The sequence below is a fragment of the Sceloporus occidentalis genome, unplaced genomic scaffold, assembly GCF_023333645.1.
Source record: "Sceloporus occidentalis isolate IW3139 unplaced genomic scaffold, rSceOcc1.0.p SCAF_3, whole genome shotgun sequence".
Taxonomy (NCBI): domain Eukaryota; kingdom Metazoa; phylum Chordata; class Lepidosauria; order Squamata; family Phrynosomatidae; genus Sceloporus; species Sceloporus occidentalis.
The window spans coordinates 205,238,970-205,256,209 of record NW_028316983.1 but is presented as its reverse complement, the minus strand read 5'-3'; the positions used below and the strand labels follow the sequence as shown (position 1 = coordinate 205,256,209).

At 39.4% G+C, this 17,240-nt stretch overlaps 1 protein-coding gene across 5 annotated transcripts in view; it reads left to right on the top strand.

The window, feature by feature from the left end:
- Nucleotides 1–235: 235 nt before the first annotated feature.
- The window catches only part of MYBL1 (MYB proto-oncogene like 1), a 31,517-nt gene continuing 14,512 nt past the window's right edge, over nt 236–17,240 (top strand). The window contains exons 1-9 of one of the 5 annotated variants that reach the window (XM_089517393.1): nt 236–300; nt 6,822–6,927; nt 7,010–7,081; nt 7,359–7,451; nt 7,981–8,201; nt 10,700–10,877; nt 11,254–11,328; nt 12,210–12,311; nt 14,941–15,174. In XM_089517393.1, the coding sequence (XP_089373519.1) occupies nt 281–300; nt 6,822–6,927; nt 7,010–7,081; nt 7,359–7,451; nt 7,981–8,201; nt 10,700–10,877; nt 11,254–11,328; nt 12,210–12,311; nt 14,941–15,174 (1,101 nt within the window). In that variant the 5' untranslated portion in view covers nt 236–280. Of the gene's footprint in view, nt 301–6,807; nt 6,928–7,009; nt 7,082–7,358; nt 7,452–7,980; nt 8,202–10,699; nt 10,884–11,253; nt 11,329–12,209; nt 12,312–14,940; nt 15,175–17,240 lie in introns of all 5 variants that reach the window. The other 4 variants (XM_089517392.1, XM_089517391.1, XM_089517390.1 and 1 more) reach the window with 4 other exon arrangements.

The following is a 17,240-nucleotide window of genomic DNA, read 5'->3' as shown; positions in this document are numbered from 1 at the left end:
CGAGATTCAGCGGCGGCAGCAGAAGCAGGGACCAGAGGGAGCCAGAGGAGGAGGAGGAGGAGGAGGAGGAAAAGGAGGCTGACAGCCGAGGGAGAGCCCTTCTTCCCTTCCAGAGGGAGCCCAGTGTCCGGGCCATGACCCCCAAGTGGGGCCCGGGATAAGAGAAGCCCCCTCCGCCATTCCCGGCCCCTTCCTTCCCTGCTGGGCGCTGTCCGACTGGGCTCCCTCCTCCTCCTCCTCCTCCTAGTCCTCCTTCCTCGCCTTATGGTGCCCGCCAAGGATGGCGAAGAGGCCGCGCAGGTGAGTAGCCCCCACAGGCTCGGTCCTCCTTTCCCAGGACGCGTCCTCCTTTTCGTCCTCCTCCCCAGGAGGGGTTCCCAAATGTCCTCCATTTTGAGCAGGACTCAAGAACAGGGTGACTAGATGTCCTTCTTTTCCAGGACACGTCCTCCTTTTCATCCCCTGTCCAGGAGGGATTCCCAAATGTCCTCCATTTTGAGCAGGAGTAAGAATAGGGTGACTAGGCGTCCTCCTTTCCAGGGCACGCCCTCCACTCCAGGAGGACTTCACTGTCCGGGAGAAATCCTTAAAGTCCTCCATTTTGAGCAGGACCTAAGAACAGGGTGACCAGGCATGTCCTCCTTTTCCAGGACACGCCCTCCATTCCAGCCTCCTGTCCAGGAGGAATTCCAAATTATCCTCCCATTTTGAGCACGGCCAAAAAGCATGGATTTACATTTCTGTGAGAGTTTTGGAGCTTTGACTTGGTCACGTCCTCCTTTTTTTCCAGAATGTCCTCCATTTTGCAGTGCCTTGCCCTCCTTTGTGGTTAGGAGGACATCTGGTCACCCTGACCCAAATAATATAAGTGTAAATCTATGCTTCTTAGTGAACCTGTAAATGGAGGACATGTTGGAATTCCTCCTGGACAAGAAGTTCAAATGGAGGACGTGTCCTGGAAAAGGAGGACGGCCTGGTCACCCTGTCTTTAGTCCTGTTCAAAGTGGATGGCATTTGGGGATTTCTCCTGGGCAGGAGGTTGGAATGTAGGATGTGTCCTGGAAATGGAGGACGGCCTGGTCACCCTGCCCCCTGAGTGCCTTTCCTGCCCTCCGGCTCCTTCCTTCTTCCCTTTTGCTCCCCAGAGCTGAGCTCTGACCTGTGTTTTTCCACCATCTGTTCCCTCCAACTCCCTCCCCGCCCCTCCATCTGTGTGCATTGTGTGCCTTCAAGTCCTTTCTGACTTATGGCGACCCTAAGGCCAACCTGTCCTGGGGTTTTCTTGGCAAGATTTCTTCGGAGGAGGCTGAGAGAGTGAGACTTGCCCCACTTTTTGGCCCAGAGTTACATTCAAGTACAAAAACCTCATCGTTTTCTGGCAGTGTATGCCATCATATCCTGGCACACACATACCACTTCTGAGGCTGAGAGAGTGTGGCTTGCCCCAGGTCTTGCCCAGTGGGTTTTCGCGTGGGATCTGAATCCTGGTCTCCACAGCATGCAAAGGGATCTTGTAGCGCCTCTGAGAAACACTGAAAGAAGGAAATTGGCAGCATGAGCTCTCCTAGACTTAAGTCCAAATGCATCTGAGGAAGTAGACTGAAGTCTATAGGAAAGCTCATGCTGCCAACTTCTCTCTTTCAGTGGTTCTCAAAAGTGTGCTACATGCTTATTCTACAGACTAACATGGCTATATCTTAGTCCAACACTCAGACCCTGCTCTGCCATGGAAACCTACTGATCCTGAGTACAGTGTGTGCATTGTCTGCCTTCAAGTTGTTTCTGATTTATGGAAACCCTGAGGCTAACCTATCCAGTGGTTTTCTTGGCTAGATTGGTTCAGAGAAGGTTTTGCCTTGGCCTTCCTCTGAGGCTGAGAGTGTGTGACTTGCTCCAGGTCTTACCAGTGGGTTTTTGCATGGCTGAGCTAGGATCTGAACCCTGATCTCCACAGTATCTAGAAAGATCTTGTAGCACCTTTGAGACTAGCTGAGAGAAAGAAGTTGGTAGCATGAGCTTTCCTAGACGTGAGCCTATTCCTCTCCTTCCATATGCATCTGAGGAAGTACAGTCAGCCCTCCCCATTTGTGGCTCTGACTTTTGCGGATTTGATTATTTGCGGATTTGATTAGTCTGTAGGTCCTCTGGCGCAACTCAGATGGAAATTGACCATAGTATTGTGGTGGAGGACTTAGAAACTATTAGAAAAAACACTTCTCTAGGCATTTGTAGGTACTCCAACATGATTCTGTGGTCAACTTTCTGGTAAAGGTTGACCATAGAGTTGTGCTGGAGGACCTAGAGATTCCTAGAGAGGTGTTCTCTCAGGTGAAAAACGTAGTGTTTTTTATTTGTGGTTTTCCCACTTTCACAGGGGTCCTTTGCCCTTAACCCCTGCAAATGAGGAGGGCCCACTGTAGACTTTAGTCTATGAAAGCTCATGCTGCCAATTTCTTTATTTCAGCTAGTCTCAGGTGCTACAAGATCTCTCTGCATACCTATTCTACAGACTAACATGGCTATATCTTTGAATCCTGGTCTCCACAGTCCTAGTCCAACACCAACCACTACTCCAGGTTTCAAATCCCCGCTCTGCCATGGAAACCTACTGGTCCTGGTTACAGTGTGTGTGCATTTCTGCTGTGTGCCTTCAAATCATTTCTGACTTATGACAACCCTCTCATGCTCATGGGGTTTTCTTAGCAAGATTTGTTTAGAGGAGGTTTGCCCTGGCCATCCCCTGAGGCTGAGAGTGTGTACTTGCCCAAACTTACACAGTAGGTTTCCAAGTCAGCATTTGGACTCCAGAGTCATAGATGAACATTCAAACCACCATGCCACGCCAACCCCTCCATCTACAAAAAGTATTCTCTGAGGGAAACAACATAAACCCCTTCTCCTCTCCATTTAAGTGTCTTTCTTTTTTACTTTTTGGCCCAGAGTTACATATAATTACAAAAACCTCTTTGTTGTTGGCATTGTATGCCATCTTATTCCAGCACACACACCATGCCCACTCCTGTTCATTTATTTCAGCATCACCTTCTTCCAGTACCTCTTTTCTGTGAATGTATTGTATACAGTCACCCCTCCAAGTCCACAGACTTGAGATCTGTGGACTTGAAAATTTGTGGAGTGGCGACTGCCATGAACGCCAGTGGGGCGCGCATCTGTGGCATGCGTCCACCATGCATGCGCCCCATTCAAACCTATGGGGCTTGAATATGCACACGTTTTAGAACTTGCGGGTGGGAGTCTGGAACAGATCGCCCACAAGTTCCAAGAGCCAATGTAGACTCATGTATAAGTCTAGACATTTTAGTCAAACATTGACCCAAAAATCTGGAGTCAACTTATCCATGGGTCAATGTAAGTACAGTCGGCTTTTCTTATACATGGATTTTTTTATATACAGATTCAAGCATCTACGATTTGAAAATGTTCAATAACAGTATAAATTTCAAATATCAAACCTTGATTTTCCATTTTTTTGTAAGGGACACCATTTTGCTATGTCATTATATTTAATGGGACTTGAGCATCCACAGATTTTGTTATACACGGGGGATCTTGGAACCAAACCCCAGCATATAACAAGGATCCACTGTACTGTACTTTAACTCATATTAAAAAATGAAACCATCCCCTTGTGAAAGGCAAGAGTATAATCTGTCCTGGAAGCACTGACCTGAACACTTCCATCCACCCAGCCTTTAGTATGAGCACAAACAGTAATGCCTACTGGAATTTTGTAAGTTCTTTGGCATTGTTTCCTTTTGCTTCATCCTTTAGATCCTTGTTACATACCCTCAACTTTTCCCCTCAACTTATCCAGGGGTCCTCTCAAAATCCATAATTTTTTTCCTGCATTAAGCCTGTATTTGTATTTGTGCTCTGGCTTGACTGAAATTTAATGGCCTTTTTTTTTTGTTTTGTCAACTTAGGGGCTTGGCATACTGACCATTAAGGCCGACCAGGGGGTGGCGTCAGGGTGTGGCATCCACATGACACATGCCCCGACTCTGCCCCCAGGCCGATGTGATGCCATGCACCACTCCATATAGCGTGGTGTCACAGCCCTCCGTTTACATGATGCAGTGCCAAAGGAGCACAGAAAAGCTGTGCGCTAGCGGCTATGGTGCCCTTTCCGGGGTGCAAAAAGGAGAAATCGGGGTAGTTGCCACGGCCCCGATCTGGCGCTAAAAAGGGTGGCCTATCGAGTCCCTTAGTTTGAATTGGTAGTATATAGCACTGCAACTCTTAAGCACAATTCTTTGGGAAGAATTCTTTTTAAAAATGAATCAGAGATAATTTCAAATACTTGTAGATATAATATGTGCAGGGTTTTTTTGGATGTTGTTGCGCAAAATGGGAGGCTGGGCCTGTTTACGCGCTGCGCCAAAGGATTGCCGAAAAGCTGCAACACTGGTGGCTATGCACACCCTTTCTGTGGTGCAAGAAGAAGCCACTTTGTGCTGCTTCTTTTTGCTCTGTGGATCTGCTGGGTTGGGGGCATGGCATGTGGTTGCCGCGTCCTTGATCCGGTAGGGAAAAGGACAACGTCCTGCCGCCCCTTGGCCATCTGTACAGCCCCTTGGTGAAAGAGAGAAGTCTTTAGTGATATATTACATCAGAGTACTGAAAGTCATAAACTACTAATATCTGTTCTTACAAAAACAGGTAGCCTAAATTAGGTGAGCATTATCACATTAAAGCAGTTATTTCTAAATGTCTTAATTCTTGGGAGTCTGCAGCTTTAATTTAATCCTGCAATTCTCCATGTTTTTTCACATAACCTTGTGCTCTGGCCAGTAACCTGTTATTTCCATTGTTGCCAACTCAAGCAACCAGAGGATGTAATGTACAGTAGTACAGCTTTTCCCCTGTAATTAAAACAGTGTACAAGATTGATAGTCTGATATGTAATCCATTTCATTGGTGTATAAAAACTTTCAGTCTGTGCATTTATTAGAAAAATATATTGTATGTCTGGATAGAATCAACAGTTGAAAAAACATAGGCCTAAAAATGTCACACTCATTTCTGAAAAAAGCTGTTTAAAACTATCTGTGTTTAACAAGATGTTTTCTGCCACATCTGAAGTTTCAAAAATATGTAATTCTGTAGGTGGTGATTTTATTTATATCTTACTCAACTGATATGAATTGTCTTGAGATAAGAAGTGCTATTGATTCACAAATGCTGCAGCTTGTTCCTCATATCTTGAAAAGAAGCTAAAAGTATGAAGATTGTGAGAAACTAGTGGACATTTTTTTTACTGTAACTGTGATAGCTCCATGTATTCTCTAAAAGGAAGAATGGGATAGAAATATCATAGATATGTATGATAAAAACTCCCAAGTGTGTTGAAAAAGTACTATTTTGTTAGGCCAGTAGATGGCACATGATTCTTAGGATACAAAGGTGACAAACTTCCATGCTTGCAACTTTGAAACGGAATGCAGCAACATGAGAACTACTTTACCATGTATTTTATCCTTGCATAGAATTAACTTCAGTGTAGAAAAGGGCATGCTATTTTCCACAATGCTGTCAAACTAAATATTTAATGCTGTATTTTTAATCCTGCTCATAGATTCTCCACATTTTTTCTTTTCCAAAAGAAGCTGAGTTGCAAGCTAGATCTAGATCAGGCTCTCAGCACCAAGAAAGGGTGTTAAATATCTCATCCAGCACCCCAGTCAGACTCTCCCATGGTGCTAACTCTCCACCTTAATTTGCCTTTAAAACAGAGTTGTGCAACTGCAGCTGACACAGAGGCTAGTTTTCACTCTTGCACCCCTCCTTGGCTGTCTGACAGTGGAACAAACTCCCTCAGAGTGTAGTGGAGTCTCCTTCCTTGGAGGTCTTTAAACAGAGGCTAGATGGCCATCTATTGGGGATGCTTTGATTGGATTTCCTGCATGGCAGGGGGTTGGACTGGATGGCCCTTGCAGTCTCTTCCAACTCTATTATTCTATGATTCTAGGCTGAATCAGTGGGCCCAATACTGCCAGAAGTTATGTTATTTATTTTATGTCACTTCTGGTTTCAGCATTTCAATTACAAAACAAGATAAAAAACTAAAAGACTTTTTAGAAGGCTAAAAACCTGTGAAACCACTTAAGAAGTTAAAAGAAGACAGATTCAACCACTTAAAATACTTTGAAACAATGTAAAACCATGTACATGCAAATACTAGTATAAAACTATTTGGACCCCAAAATACTTTTGTAAACAACCATGTTTTCATTTGGCATTAAAACAACTACAATGTAGGTGCCACCGAACCTCTAAGGGGAGGTCACACAGCAGAAAAGGCCCTCCTATGTCATCCAATAACATATAGCCCTGACTGTTGAGACACTGAGGAGGAGCCCTTCTCCATCAGGTCTGAAACATTTGGTAAGCAATTCAAGGAAACCCCTTTCAGTATCAAGGTCCTAAGTTGCTTAATGATTTAAATGCCATTAGCGACGCTTTGAATTCAGACTGGAAGCGTATTGGCAGCCAGTTCAATTCTGTTAAAAGTGTTGTTATATGATTTCTGTATGATACTCTGATCAGCAGTTTAACTGCTGCATTTTGCATTAGCTGCAGTTTCAGAGTAATTTGTAAGGGCAGCCCCTTGTTGAGCGCATTTCAGTAGAGTAATTGGGAAGTTACCAGTCCATGAGCTACATAGAAATAGCCATGACTTCAGACAAAAAAAACAAAACACAGATCCTGGCTTTTGCCTAAAGTGTCAGTGGCTTCTTGTGTTGTTACATAATCATGTGTTCACTGTCAATGTTAACTTAATATTAGCTTGCACTTTGCAGTGAGGAAGATGATGAAGACCTTCACTACGCAGATCACGATTATGAAGTGCCACAACAAAAAGGGACAAAGAAGATTTGTAATAGAGTAAAATGGACACGTGATGAGGTGAGTCTTAACCAGACAGCAATTTCTCTTCATGTTTAGATTTAATGTTATATGTATTTATAATTGATTGTTGTTTTAACAGGATGAAAAGCTGAAGAAACTAGTAGAACAGCATGGGACAATTGACTGGGCATTTATTGCTAGTCATCTACAAGTAAGTGGAAAGTGTTTCACTGAGGCTTTTCTTAATGCTCAAGTGTTAAAAAGTCATCTATTCATCAGCTAATATGAACAGGTAAATACATAGATAACAGGCAGCTTTCAAAACTATAAGTCTCAATGTGCAATCCCACTGCCTACGTCATGCTGTCGTGGCACTAAACAGTGAATTTGAATTCTAGTAGGAACTCCGTGTATACTTTTGAATCTTACAGAATCTTGAATTGGAATGACAGTCTTCACTGATAAAACTTTTCATCATTCTTCTACAGAATCGTTCAGATTTTCAGTGTCAGCATCGATGGCAGAAAGTCCTAAATCCAGAGCTTATTAAAGGTCCCTGGACTAAGGAGGAAGATCAGAGGGTAATGCACTTACATTGTTTCTGAGTGCTAATTTTGTTTCTAGAAGTACAGCATAGTTACCCAATTACAAACTGTCATTGTTGGTGGTTTAAAAATAAGGCTGTGTATAAATGAGAGAAAAATCATGTTAGTGATGTCTGCAATTCCGTGTTTATGCAGTTAAGAGTTCTCTTTTGTATCATTTTAAATAGTCCTTAACCACCGTTAAATTTGAAAATCCGCATTAGTTCCTATTGTTCCCTAACACATGAATTATTAAATTTCCTCACTTTCAAAACAAATATGTCAAGCTGTAGGAATTCAGGAATACTATTTCAGTATATTTTTACAGGCTGGGATCTTTAAATGCAGTTGTTTTTTATCATAGTTTTTTAAAGACTAGACATATGCTTTGTCTCCTTAGATTCCCCCCCCCCCCCCCAGCTGCGTACATCATATATAAATGGAGTTGAAATTCTTTTTATTTTAGCAAGTATACACTTTTAAACCACTGGTTAATTTATTGAATTATGTTCAATTTGCATTCCAGGTTATTGAACTTGTTCAGAAATATGGTCCAAAGCGCTGGTCTTTAATTGCAAAACATTTAAAAGGTAGAATAGGAAAGCAGTGTCGAGAGCGATGGCACAATCACCTTAATCCTGAAGTAAAGAAATCTTCATGGACTGAAGAAGAGGACAGAGTCATCTATGAAGCTCACAAACGTTTGGGAAATCGGTGGGCTGAAATTGCAAAATTGCTTCCTGGAAGGTATTGTTTTTTAATGATACTCCTGTTTGTGCAAAAGGCAATGAATGTATAGTTATTTCTGTACTTCTGAAGCTTATACCAGTCACTGGCACAAGTACCTTATTTTCCGGCGTATAAGATGACTGGGTGTATAAGACGACCCCCAAATTTTCCAGTTAAAATATAGAGTTTGGGATATACTCACTGTATAAGACTACCCCTCTTCCAAAGCACACCAAATAAAAATTAAGAAAATATCAGATTTGATTTCAATATGGTAATTTTAGTTCAAATGCTTATGACATGCAGGTACGTAGCAGGAAAACTTGTTGTATACAAAGCCTGCTTGGATTGGTCAGCTCTCCCTGCCTGCCCAGCCCTCTCTGACTCCAAGATTTTCTTCTACTGTACTTGTACAGCACTGCTCTTGCTGCTTTCATACGGTCACCACATATGGAGAGTATGCGGCCGCAGCTGCTTTTGAGCTCCCCCCACCATATGCGGCAACCACAGATTCTCCAGTTCGGCTTGGGAGTTTCAGCCCTATAAGACGACACCCAGCATATAAGACAACCCCCGACTTTTGAGAAAATTTTCCTGGGTTAAAAAGTAGTCTTATACGCCAGAAAATACAGTACATTATTGTTGTTATACTTATACCCTGGTTTTCTTCCAGTTCAGGTCCCAAAGGCATTTACAGCAATAAACAAACATAGCTAAAAATTCACAACATACAAAAGTTTAAAGGTAATTAAACTCTAAAAAAAATTAGAACCAGTTAAAAAGATAAGCCATTAAAAAGAAAATAAGTACATAATTTATTTAAGACCAGCACATTATGAAAGGCTTGTTCCTCCTCTGGAAAGACAGTTCCGTAGCCTGAGAGTAGCCACTAAGAAGTTCCCCTTCCATGTTCCCACCAGATATTCCTGTGACAGTGGTGGGACAGTGAGCAAGAAGAGCTTCCTCAGGAGACTCAAAATACAGACAAGTTCATATGAGAGAATATGGTCCCTAAAATCATAAGGCTTTCTAGCACTTTTAATTTCCCCCAGAAATGTACCAGCAGCCAATGGATTTGTTGCAAGAAGGGGGCTATGTTCTGCCTGTAGCCAGCCCCAGTTAACAATGTGCCTTTACCTGTTCAGACCAGCTCTTATCAGTGCTGTCAGTGTGCCATTTAGATTAGAAGTTGTCAGTAGCCTGTGCATCGTGCGACATACCTTCTTTATTTGTTTTCTGCTCTGTAATTCACCTTTAATTTTGAATTATATATACCTGGATTATATCTAAATCTGGATTGCAGAATATATCTTAAAGCAGTAAATGGCTTTTGCCCAAAATGGTTCAGATACTGAAGTGGGGTTATATGCAGGAACATTAAAATCACAGTAATGTGTGCACAGGCAGATCACTTGTAAGGTATGTACTCTGTTGTTGTTCTGTGCTTTCAAGTTGTTTCTGATTTATGTCAATAGGGATTTTCTTGGCAAGATTTAGAGGAGGTTTGCCATTGCCTTCCCCTGAGGCTGAGGGCATGTGACTTGTCCACGATTAGTCAGTGGGTTTTATGTCTGAGCTGGGAATCAAACCCTGGTCTCCAGAGTCCTTGTCCAACTAGCTACTGCTAATCTGATTTTATTATTCCTCTAGGTGAGATGATTGAGAGTAAATACTTTGCTGAAACAAAAAGTGCCAGTATCATTTTTCTTATAGAGTCTTTTCCCTCTATAAAATGCTTCCAAATCTGATTAGGACCAACACACAAGTTATTTTATACAGTGATTAATATGAGCAAGGATTTGCATGTGCTACCATTTTGTCAGTCTTTATAAGTTTTCTAGTAGATGCTACTTCCACACTAAAACAATACAAGTTACTTCTCATCCTTGGTTGTGGTGCAGAGAACCATGAAACTATTTCCCTGTATCTAAAGGGCCTTTATACTGACTTGGATATACACCATGTCACATAGGAAACTTCTCAGAAGGATTTTTTGAGTATTGTTTTGGAAGAAATAAAAATAAAAGATTGCATTGATGTACATCTCTTTAAGAAGCTTCATTTTGGACATCCCACTCCACATTTTTATAGTATAAAGAAGGTGCTGTCATAGAAGCATTAATGCTGTTTTTAGAGATATTTAAAGCATAATTAGGCTAAATGCAATTTAGTTCCAACTCAAGTGCACCTATTCAAGTCAATGGAACTTACAAAAGTGGCGACAAATAAATTGCATTCATTTCTCTCAATTTAATGTCTTTGAGGCTAAAATAGGATTCAGCTCTTGTGTCTTCAAATTCATTGTATTTCTTATTGTTCCTGATTTGATTAACCCCCTTTAATACTTAGACCTATATTCTTTTTACAACATTCCTGTATTTTTGGTCTTTGATTACACACTTACTTGTCTGTGTTCCAATTAGAGTTAAGCACCAAGATTATCTGTGTTCCATTAAATTTATTGTGACTTTCAACTTGCTTATGTTTTGTTTAACTGTGTTTTTTCATTTGTTTAGGACTGACAATTCAATAAAAAATCATTGGAACTCTACCATGAGAAGAAAAGTTGAACAAGAAGGATATTTACAAGATGGAATCAAGATTGAGCGACCTTGTTTATCAAAAATTCCACACAAAACATGTACATCTACAGACCATCTTCATGCCCCAAATCAGTTTTATATACCTGTTCAGGTGCATGTATGTTCTTAAAAACCTTTTTGTCCTCAAAGAAAAACTTTATATAAAATAAGGGGAAGGGTACTCCATTAAAGCATAGTATTCATGTTATAAGGATGCTAACGTGGGAAAGATAGTTAACAAGCTTTTCTTCTCTTTTCATTTCTAAAATTCTACTGTTATGTAAATAATATATGTGTTTTAATAGTTTAACTCAAATAGTGGTCTCTTCCCTGTGTATAACAATCTGAAAAAAGATAACTTTCTTAGCCTTTTTACTATCGTCAAGTTTTGAAAATAGACATGTATAAATTGAACATTTGCTGAAACTGAAAAACATTTAAGAAATGCTTTAGAAACAAGAGTATAAAGAACACTTCTGATTTGTTAGATCCCAGGATATCAATATGTGTCAACAGAAGGCAACTGCATAGACCATGTCTCAGCCTCTTCAGACTTCATTCAGGTAACTTCCTTGCTATTTATAATGAATTTTGTTATCCCTTTATGTGACCATGAGAATTCTTTGTCAAGCAGTCAACATGGATACATTTTAATTCAAAATTATTCTGTTTGCAATTCTACATTCATATGATACAATCCACCAGAGATATGTTCAGTCCCAATGAAATGAGTGTCCGCCTATGCAGCATATGTTTGAAGTATGTGTGTTGCAGACTATCCTGATGATGTGACCAGTTTAGGAGTCATTGCCTAAAAGTCTGGTCAGATGATTATTTTTCCCCTTTGGAGAGGAAGATTTTACTGTAACAGGAAGCAAATTGTTACAGGAATCTTTACTTCTCAGACTGCAAAAATTAGCAGTCTGACATGAGAGTAAAGGCATGGTCTAGATGATTTGTAATGTAGGTTGCAAAAAAAAAGTGGGAGGGCTGAATCCTATTGGTAGTCCCGACTAGAGCAGACCTATAAAATCAACTGAAAGATGAGCAAATACTTAAGTAAATTCCATTGAATGGGATTACTTTAGTGTGGAATGCAGATAGGATACAGGTTTAAGTGTAAATTCCAACAGAAATTCACAAAAAGTTAGAAGATAGCTCCATTAAAGTCAATGTGTCAGGATTACAACCTTACTCTGAACTGGCTTTGAGGCACTTTAAAAAAGATATTGCATAGCTGTATTTCTCTTTAATGAGCTGAATTTTGCACATCAATTTTTTGTTGCCACTTCTAAAATAATTTTCTAAGTTTGCTTTTGCTTTTGTGTTCCGATATTTGCAATAGTAGCAAAATCTACTATTTCCATCTTTCTCAGTACTGTAACATGTCATAAATACTATTCTTATGCCTCTTTCTGTTTTGTTCTTTCAATGTATGCTTCAGCAGTCATTTGATGATGATCCTGACAAAGAGAAAAAAATAAAAGAACTTGAGCTGCTACTTATGTCAGCTGAGAATGAAATCAGAAGAAAGAGAGTCTCATCTGTAAGGAAAGCTTATCTAAATATGTCTTTTGGAAGACTATGTAGTGATGGTTGATGACATCCTATAGCTGTTATTTTAAATGCATTAATGATTGGCTTTACATTTTTCATTATGTCTCAATATGTATATGTATATGTCTCCTTGCTTTTATATTCTCCTTTGTGCTCTCATTCATGAATCTGAGGATACTATAGGGAATCTGTTCCCCTTGCCTTAACAACTGGGACAAGAGGGAGGGCAGCAGTTAAGACAGTATTTAGATTACATAATGGGCTACTTTCAATAGTTTCCTTAAAATATTCAAAGCCTGCATTATGGACTTTGCACATTCCATTGTTTTTCCCTTGCCAGATGAGGAAAGACAAAGGAAAAGCACAAGGGGCATCTTATGCAACACTAGTTACACTAACTAAAAACTATCTCTGCCATTTTCAGAACTATGAATAACCTATTTTGTTAGTTAGGAGAATGTGTTTTATCCTGCAGAATTTAATATACTTGAGGTGTAGGTAGAAAACCTATACATATCCATGCTTAATAGCTGATTATTCAAAGTACATAAATACCTCAATTAATTTTTGTCATGCAACAAGTGCTAAGTGTGGAATTTTTCCAGGATCTGTGACTTCGGAGGGGAGGATGTATAGATTCTCAGTACTCATATCACACATTGATATCACAAAACAGTTAAGCAAAACCCATGAGTCCTTATTTCCATGCGTTATTACTTTGAAGAAAATAACATATGTAATTAAGGTTATCATCTAGCTCTTTTAAAATGGGAAGGAGTAAAGCACATAATCAGATCAGCTGATAGGTACAAGAAAGCATCTCAGATATATTATGGGTCCTAATAGCCCCTACTCACAGCATGATCTTTATTATTATTATTATTATTATTATTAAACTTTATTTCTATAGCGCTGTAATTATACACAGCGCTGTACAAAGTTGGTAAAATTAGGAGTAAATAAAAGCCTGCCCAAGGCGTACATTCTAAGATAATAACAATTAAAAGAGGAATAGATAAAATTACCATATAGAAAGGAAAAAACAGATTAAAAACATCAAATACATCTTGCTATGGATAATGCAGGGCTAGGTGATCCACAGAGCTTCTTGTGGGGCTCAGATGACTTCTGTTATTGCAATATGGCACTATGTACAGTGGCTTCTGGTGTACATATCAAAAAGTGTGTTATGAACATACAGAGACATAGGCTTGGAGAGGTAATCCCCCCCCCATCTTTGTTGTGACTATTTAAAGTAAACAGAGGTCTCCACATCCTACACTTTGGTTTTAATGATGACTGTTTTCTGTAAGATGACTGTATTGCCTTAGTCAATTAGTCATAACAAAAGAATTACTTGAGATTAATGTACATTGTAAAAATATAAAAATTGATTTATAAAACTGAAACATCATATAGTGGACCCTTGTTATATGCTGGGTTTGGTTCCAAGATCCCCTGTGGATAACAAAATCCGTGGATGCTCAAGTTCCATTAAATATAACGACACAGCAAAATGGTGTCCCTTATAAAAATTGGAAAATCAAGGTTTGATATTTGAAATTTATACTTTTTTTGAACATTTTCAAACCGTGGATGCTTGAATCCGTGTATAAAAAATCCGTGTATAAGAAGGGCTGACTTAATATGGAAGTCATGAACTACAGTTATCCTGTACAAAGAGATGTTGTAGCACCTTTGAGATTGAGAGAAAGAAGTTGGAAGCACAAGCTTTCATAGACAGTTACTTGTAAAGTTAGATCTGCTTAAATGGATGTACATACTACTTTATGACTGCTTTTAAAGACCTGTTTATTTTTTCTTGTTTGCTTCTAAATAATTTCAGTTTTCAGAAGCCTTTCATTCTTAGTATAATTTCTTCTACAATCCCATGGTTTTCATGGTTTACTGGGAGTAAACCATTAAAATTGGTCGTGGGATTAATATTGCATTATCCATAGCATTTATGCACTACAGTTACATCTGACACTGCATGGAGAGAGCCTGGACAGACCAACTGTACTAAATGAGTTATTTGTTTAAAGTGGTAATTGAACAGTGCATAATATATGTAATGGAGCCCTGATAAAGCTCTGATCTTTATTTGTTAGTTTATGTTCAAAAGTAGCTTAGGGAGGGATCAATATGGAGTGAAAGTGGCAGTGGAGAAAATATTGTACCTTTCCCCCTCTTTGTTCCAAATTCTACTCTTTCAAAGTTGCTTTCCTGAAACTAAAGATAATTTTAAATCAGACATTGTAGCTCTGTTGGACACATATGAATGCAATGTGTAGATACAAGATGGGACTTAATTCTAGGTACATATGCTAATAACATGTACTATTGCATTTCCATCATTGTCAGCGAACTCAATGATATAAACCTGAAATCCTCTATACAGTTACCCCTTAGTATCCATGGGGTTCTGTTCCAGACCCCTACCCCCAGGTGAAATAAACAGGAGCGCCTCAAGTCCTGTTGTTTTCAAGTGGTGTTTGTGTACGTGGCCAGTAGGGGCAATGGAACTTGCAGTCTGTGGGCAGGGCGGACGGCAGTAATTTTGATTTATCTTACATGTTTAACTTCAATAAAACAGCAACACCTTTTTGTATTCTTAGCAAGGTGGAAATTTTTCTAATTGGTCTGGAAGTTTCATTATGGAAGACAACATATCAAATACCCTAAATTGTCTTGGGGAGCAAACAAATGCCTTTTACAATCTGGAGGATGGACAGGCTGCAACAGTTCAGCAAAACTCACCTACCAAATATTTGGCTGTGGAGGCAAATGCAGTGTTGTCATCTCTACAGACGATTCCTGAATTTGCAGAGACACTAGAACTTATTGAATCTGTAAGTCTGAATTAACATACATTGACCTGCAGTATGCAAAATTTGATATTTTAAATATAACTTATTAATGAAAGATATATGATTTGTTTTCCTGCATGGTAAGTTCCATGTGATAATAGAGACAGAAACCTAATATTATTAGGCATTGTTGACTTTTGTGAGGTAGAACAGTGTTACAGTTAGCACATTTCAAATATTTTGGAATAACATTAAATAATTAAGAATTGAATTAATATGTATATAACGTGTGCTACTACTAGTGTTAAGATTTGTCATTCTTGATATGGTGTGGAGGAGCACTCCATTATGGTTGGGTTTATTCCTGCGTGCCCATGGGATAAGGCAGGAGCCCATGTTCTTTTTCACTTGTGACCTTTAGGACCCCTTGCCTTATCTAACAGTTTTCCTGTCCTGCAATACCACCCAAATTGATTTACCCTTCTCTGACAAACCAGTTTATTATTATAGAATTTTTAAAAATTACTAAGATAGTAATGGAGAAAAAAGTTAGGGAAAGAGTTTAGCAGAGATGGAAAGAGAATGTCAGATACAAAAAATAAAAGTCAATATAATTCCCTTGGTGGTGGAGCAGCTGATCAAGAGATGAGAAAAAGTAAATTTCCACTCAGATGACCGCCAATCCACAAGTCTAGGGAGAACAAGAGAGAGGAGTTATGGAAAGTTTCCATATCTAGTACAGTGGTTCCCAAACTTTGGTCCACCAAATGTTTTGGACTTCAGCTCCCATAATTCCTGACTGATGGCCAAGTTGGCTGGGGCTTCGGGGATCTAAAGTCTAAAACAAAAAGATGACCAAAGGTTGGGAACCACTGCTCCAGTGAAAGTGAAAAAAGATTTAAAGGCACATGTTACTGAAAGACTGGAGAGGAGAAAGACCAAAAAATCCCCAGATGTACAAGCTGAAAGAGGTGGGAAATATAATATAGCAAAGGAAGAAAAAGGAAAAAGGGAGTTCCAGTATGTTCAAAATTGGAGAAAAATGCTGCGGTAGCAGCAAAATTTCCCAAGGATTACTTTGGAGCACCATCTTGAATTTCAGGATTCTAAAGCAATGGGAAGGGCTGCACATTAGAATGCAGCTTTTCAGATCAAACGTGCTCTGTGCCTCCAGTTTCATCATTGCCTTATGTGTGCTGTGCAGATACTGAGGAAATGCATTTGCCTCAGGGGAGTGGTTTGATTTATTCACCATTATGGCATATAGCTGATTTCATGAATTTATTGAAAGGAATGTTTAAGGGTGTGCCTAATGTAACTCAACTGAATTTGGAACAGCAAAGGAATATACCTATCTGCAGAGGTGATCAACTGGGCAATGTACCATACCTTGTTAACGTAATTGAGTTTTGGAGTTAATGAAAACTCAAATGATGCTGAGATAACTTTTAAGCCTGCATCTTCTTAAAATGAATTTAAATTGTGCTGATTCTTCTGTGTGTTCTTTTATTAGAGAGATCATTTTGAATGATTTGAACTGAATGTATTCATCTAAGACTAGTCATTGTAATGATTTGGGAAACTTTAAGGAATTTAATGGAGTGAATTATCTTTTTTTTTTAGATAATCTTTATTATTTTCTGAGTCATAAAAATAGAAAAAAATGATACAAATACAGTATCCATAACATCACTGTCACAAATCTTCCCGTTTTCTTGGACCCACTTTCTGCTTACCCTGTCTTCTTGGCCTTTCAAGGAGCTCACTTGAATTATCAACCAAATTTTAATGACATGAATTTTGACAATGAATTGGATGGCATTGTTGAATATACTGGAAGGAAGGGGAAATAAGTTAAAGTATGCACTCTCAGGACGGGAAAATGCACAACGTTCAGCGCAAGAGAATAGTGAGCTACACTGTGATAAATCATTAAATAAAAAGAAAAATACTTACAGATGCATACTCTAGGGAGGAAGGTCAAAGAAAGTAGGGGGGGTACAGACCGCCCAAAAAGGGTGGTATGCCCGCGCCTTATTTAACGCCAGGGGGAAAACGCAGTGGACAAACTGTGCAGTTTACTGCCGGCAGAAAATGAACCCGCATAA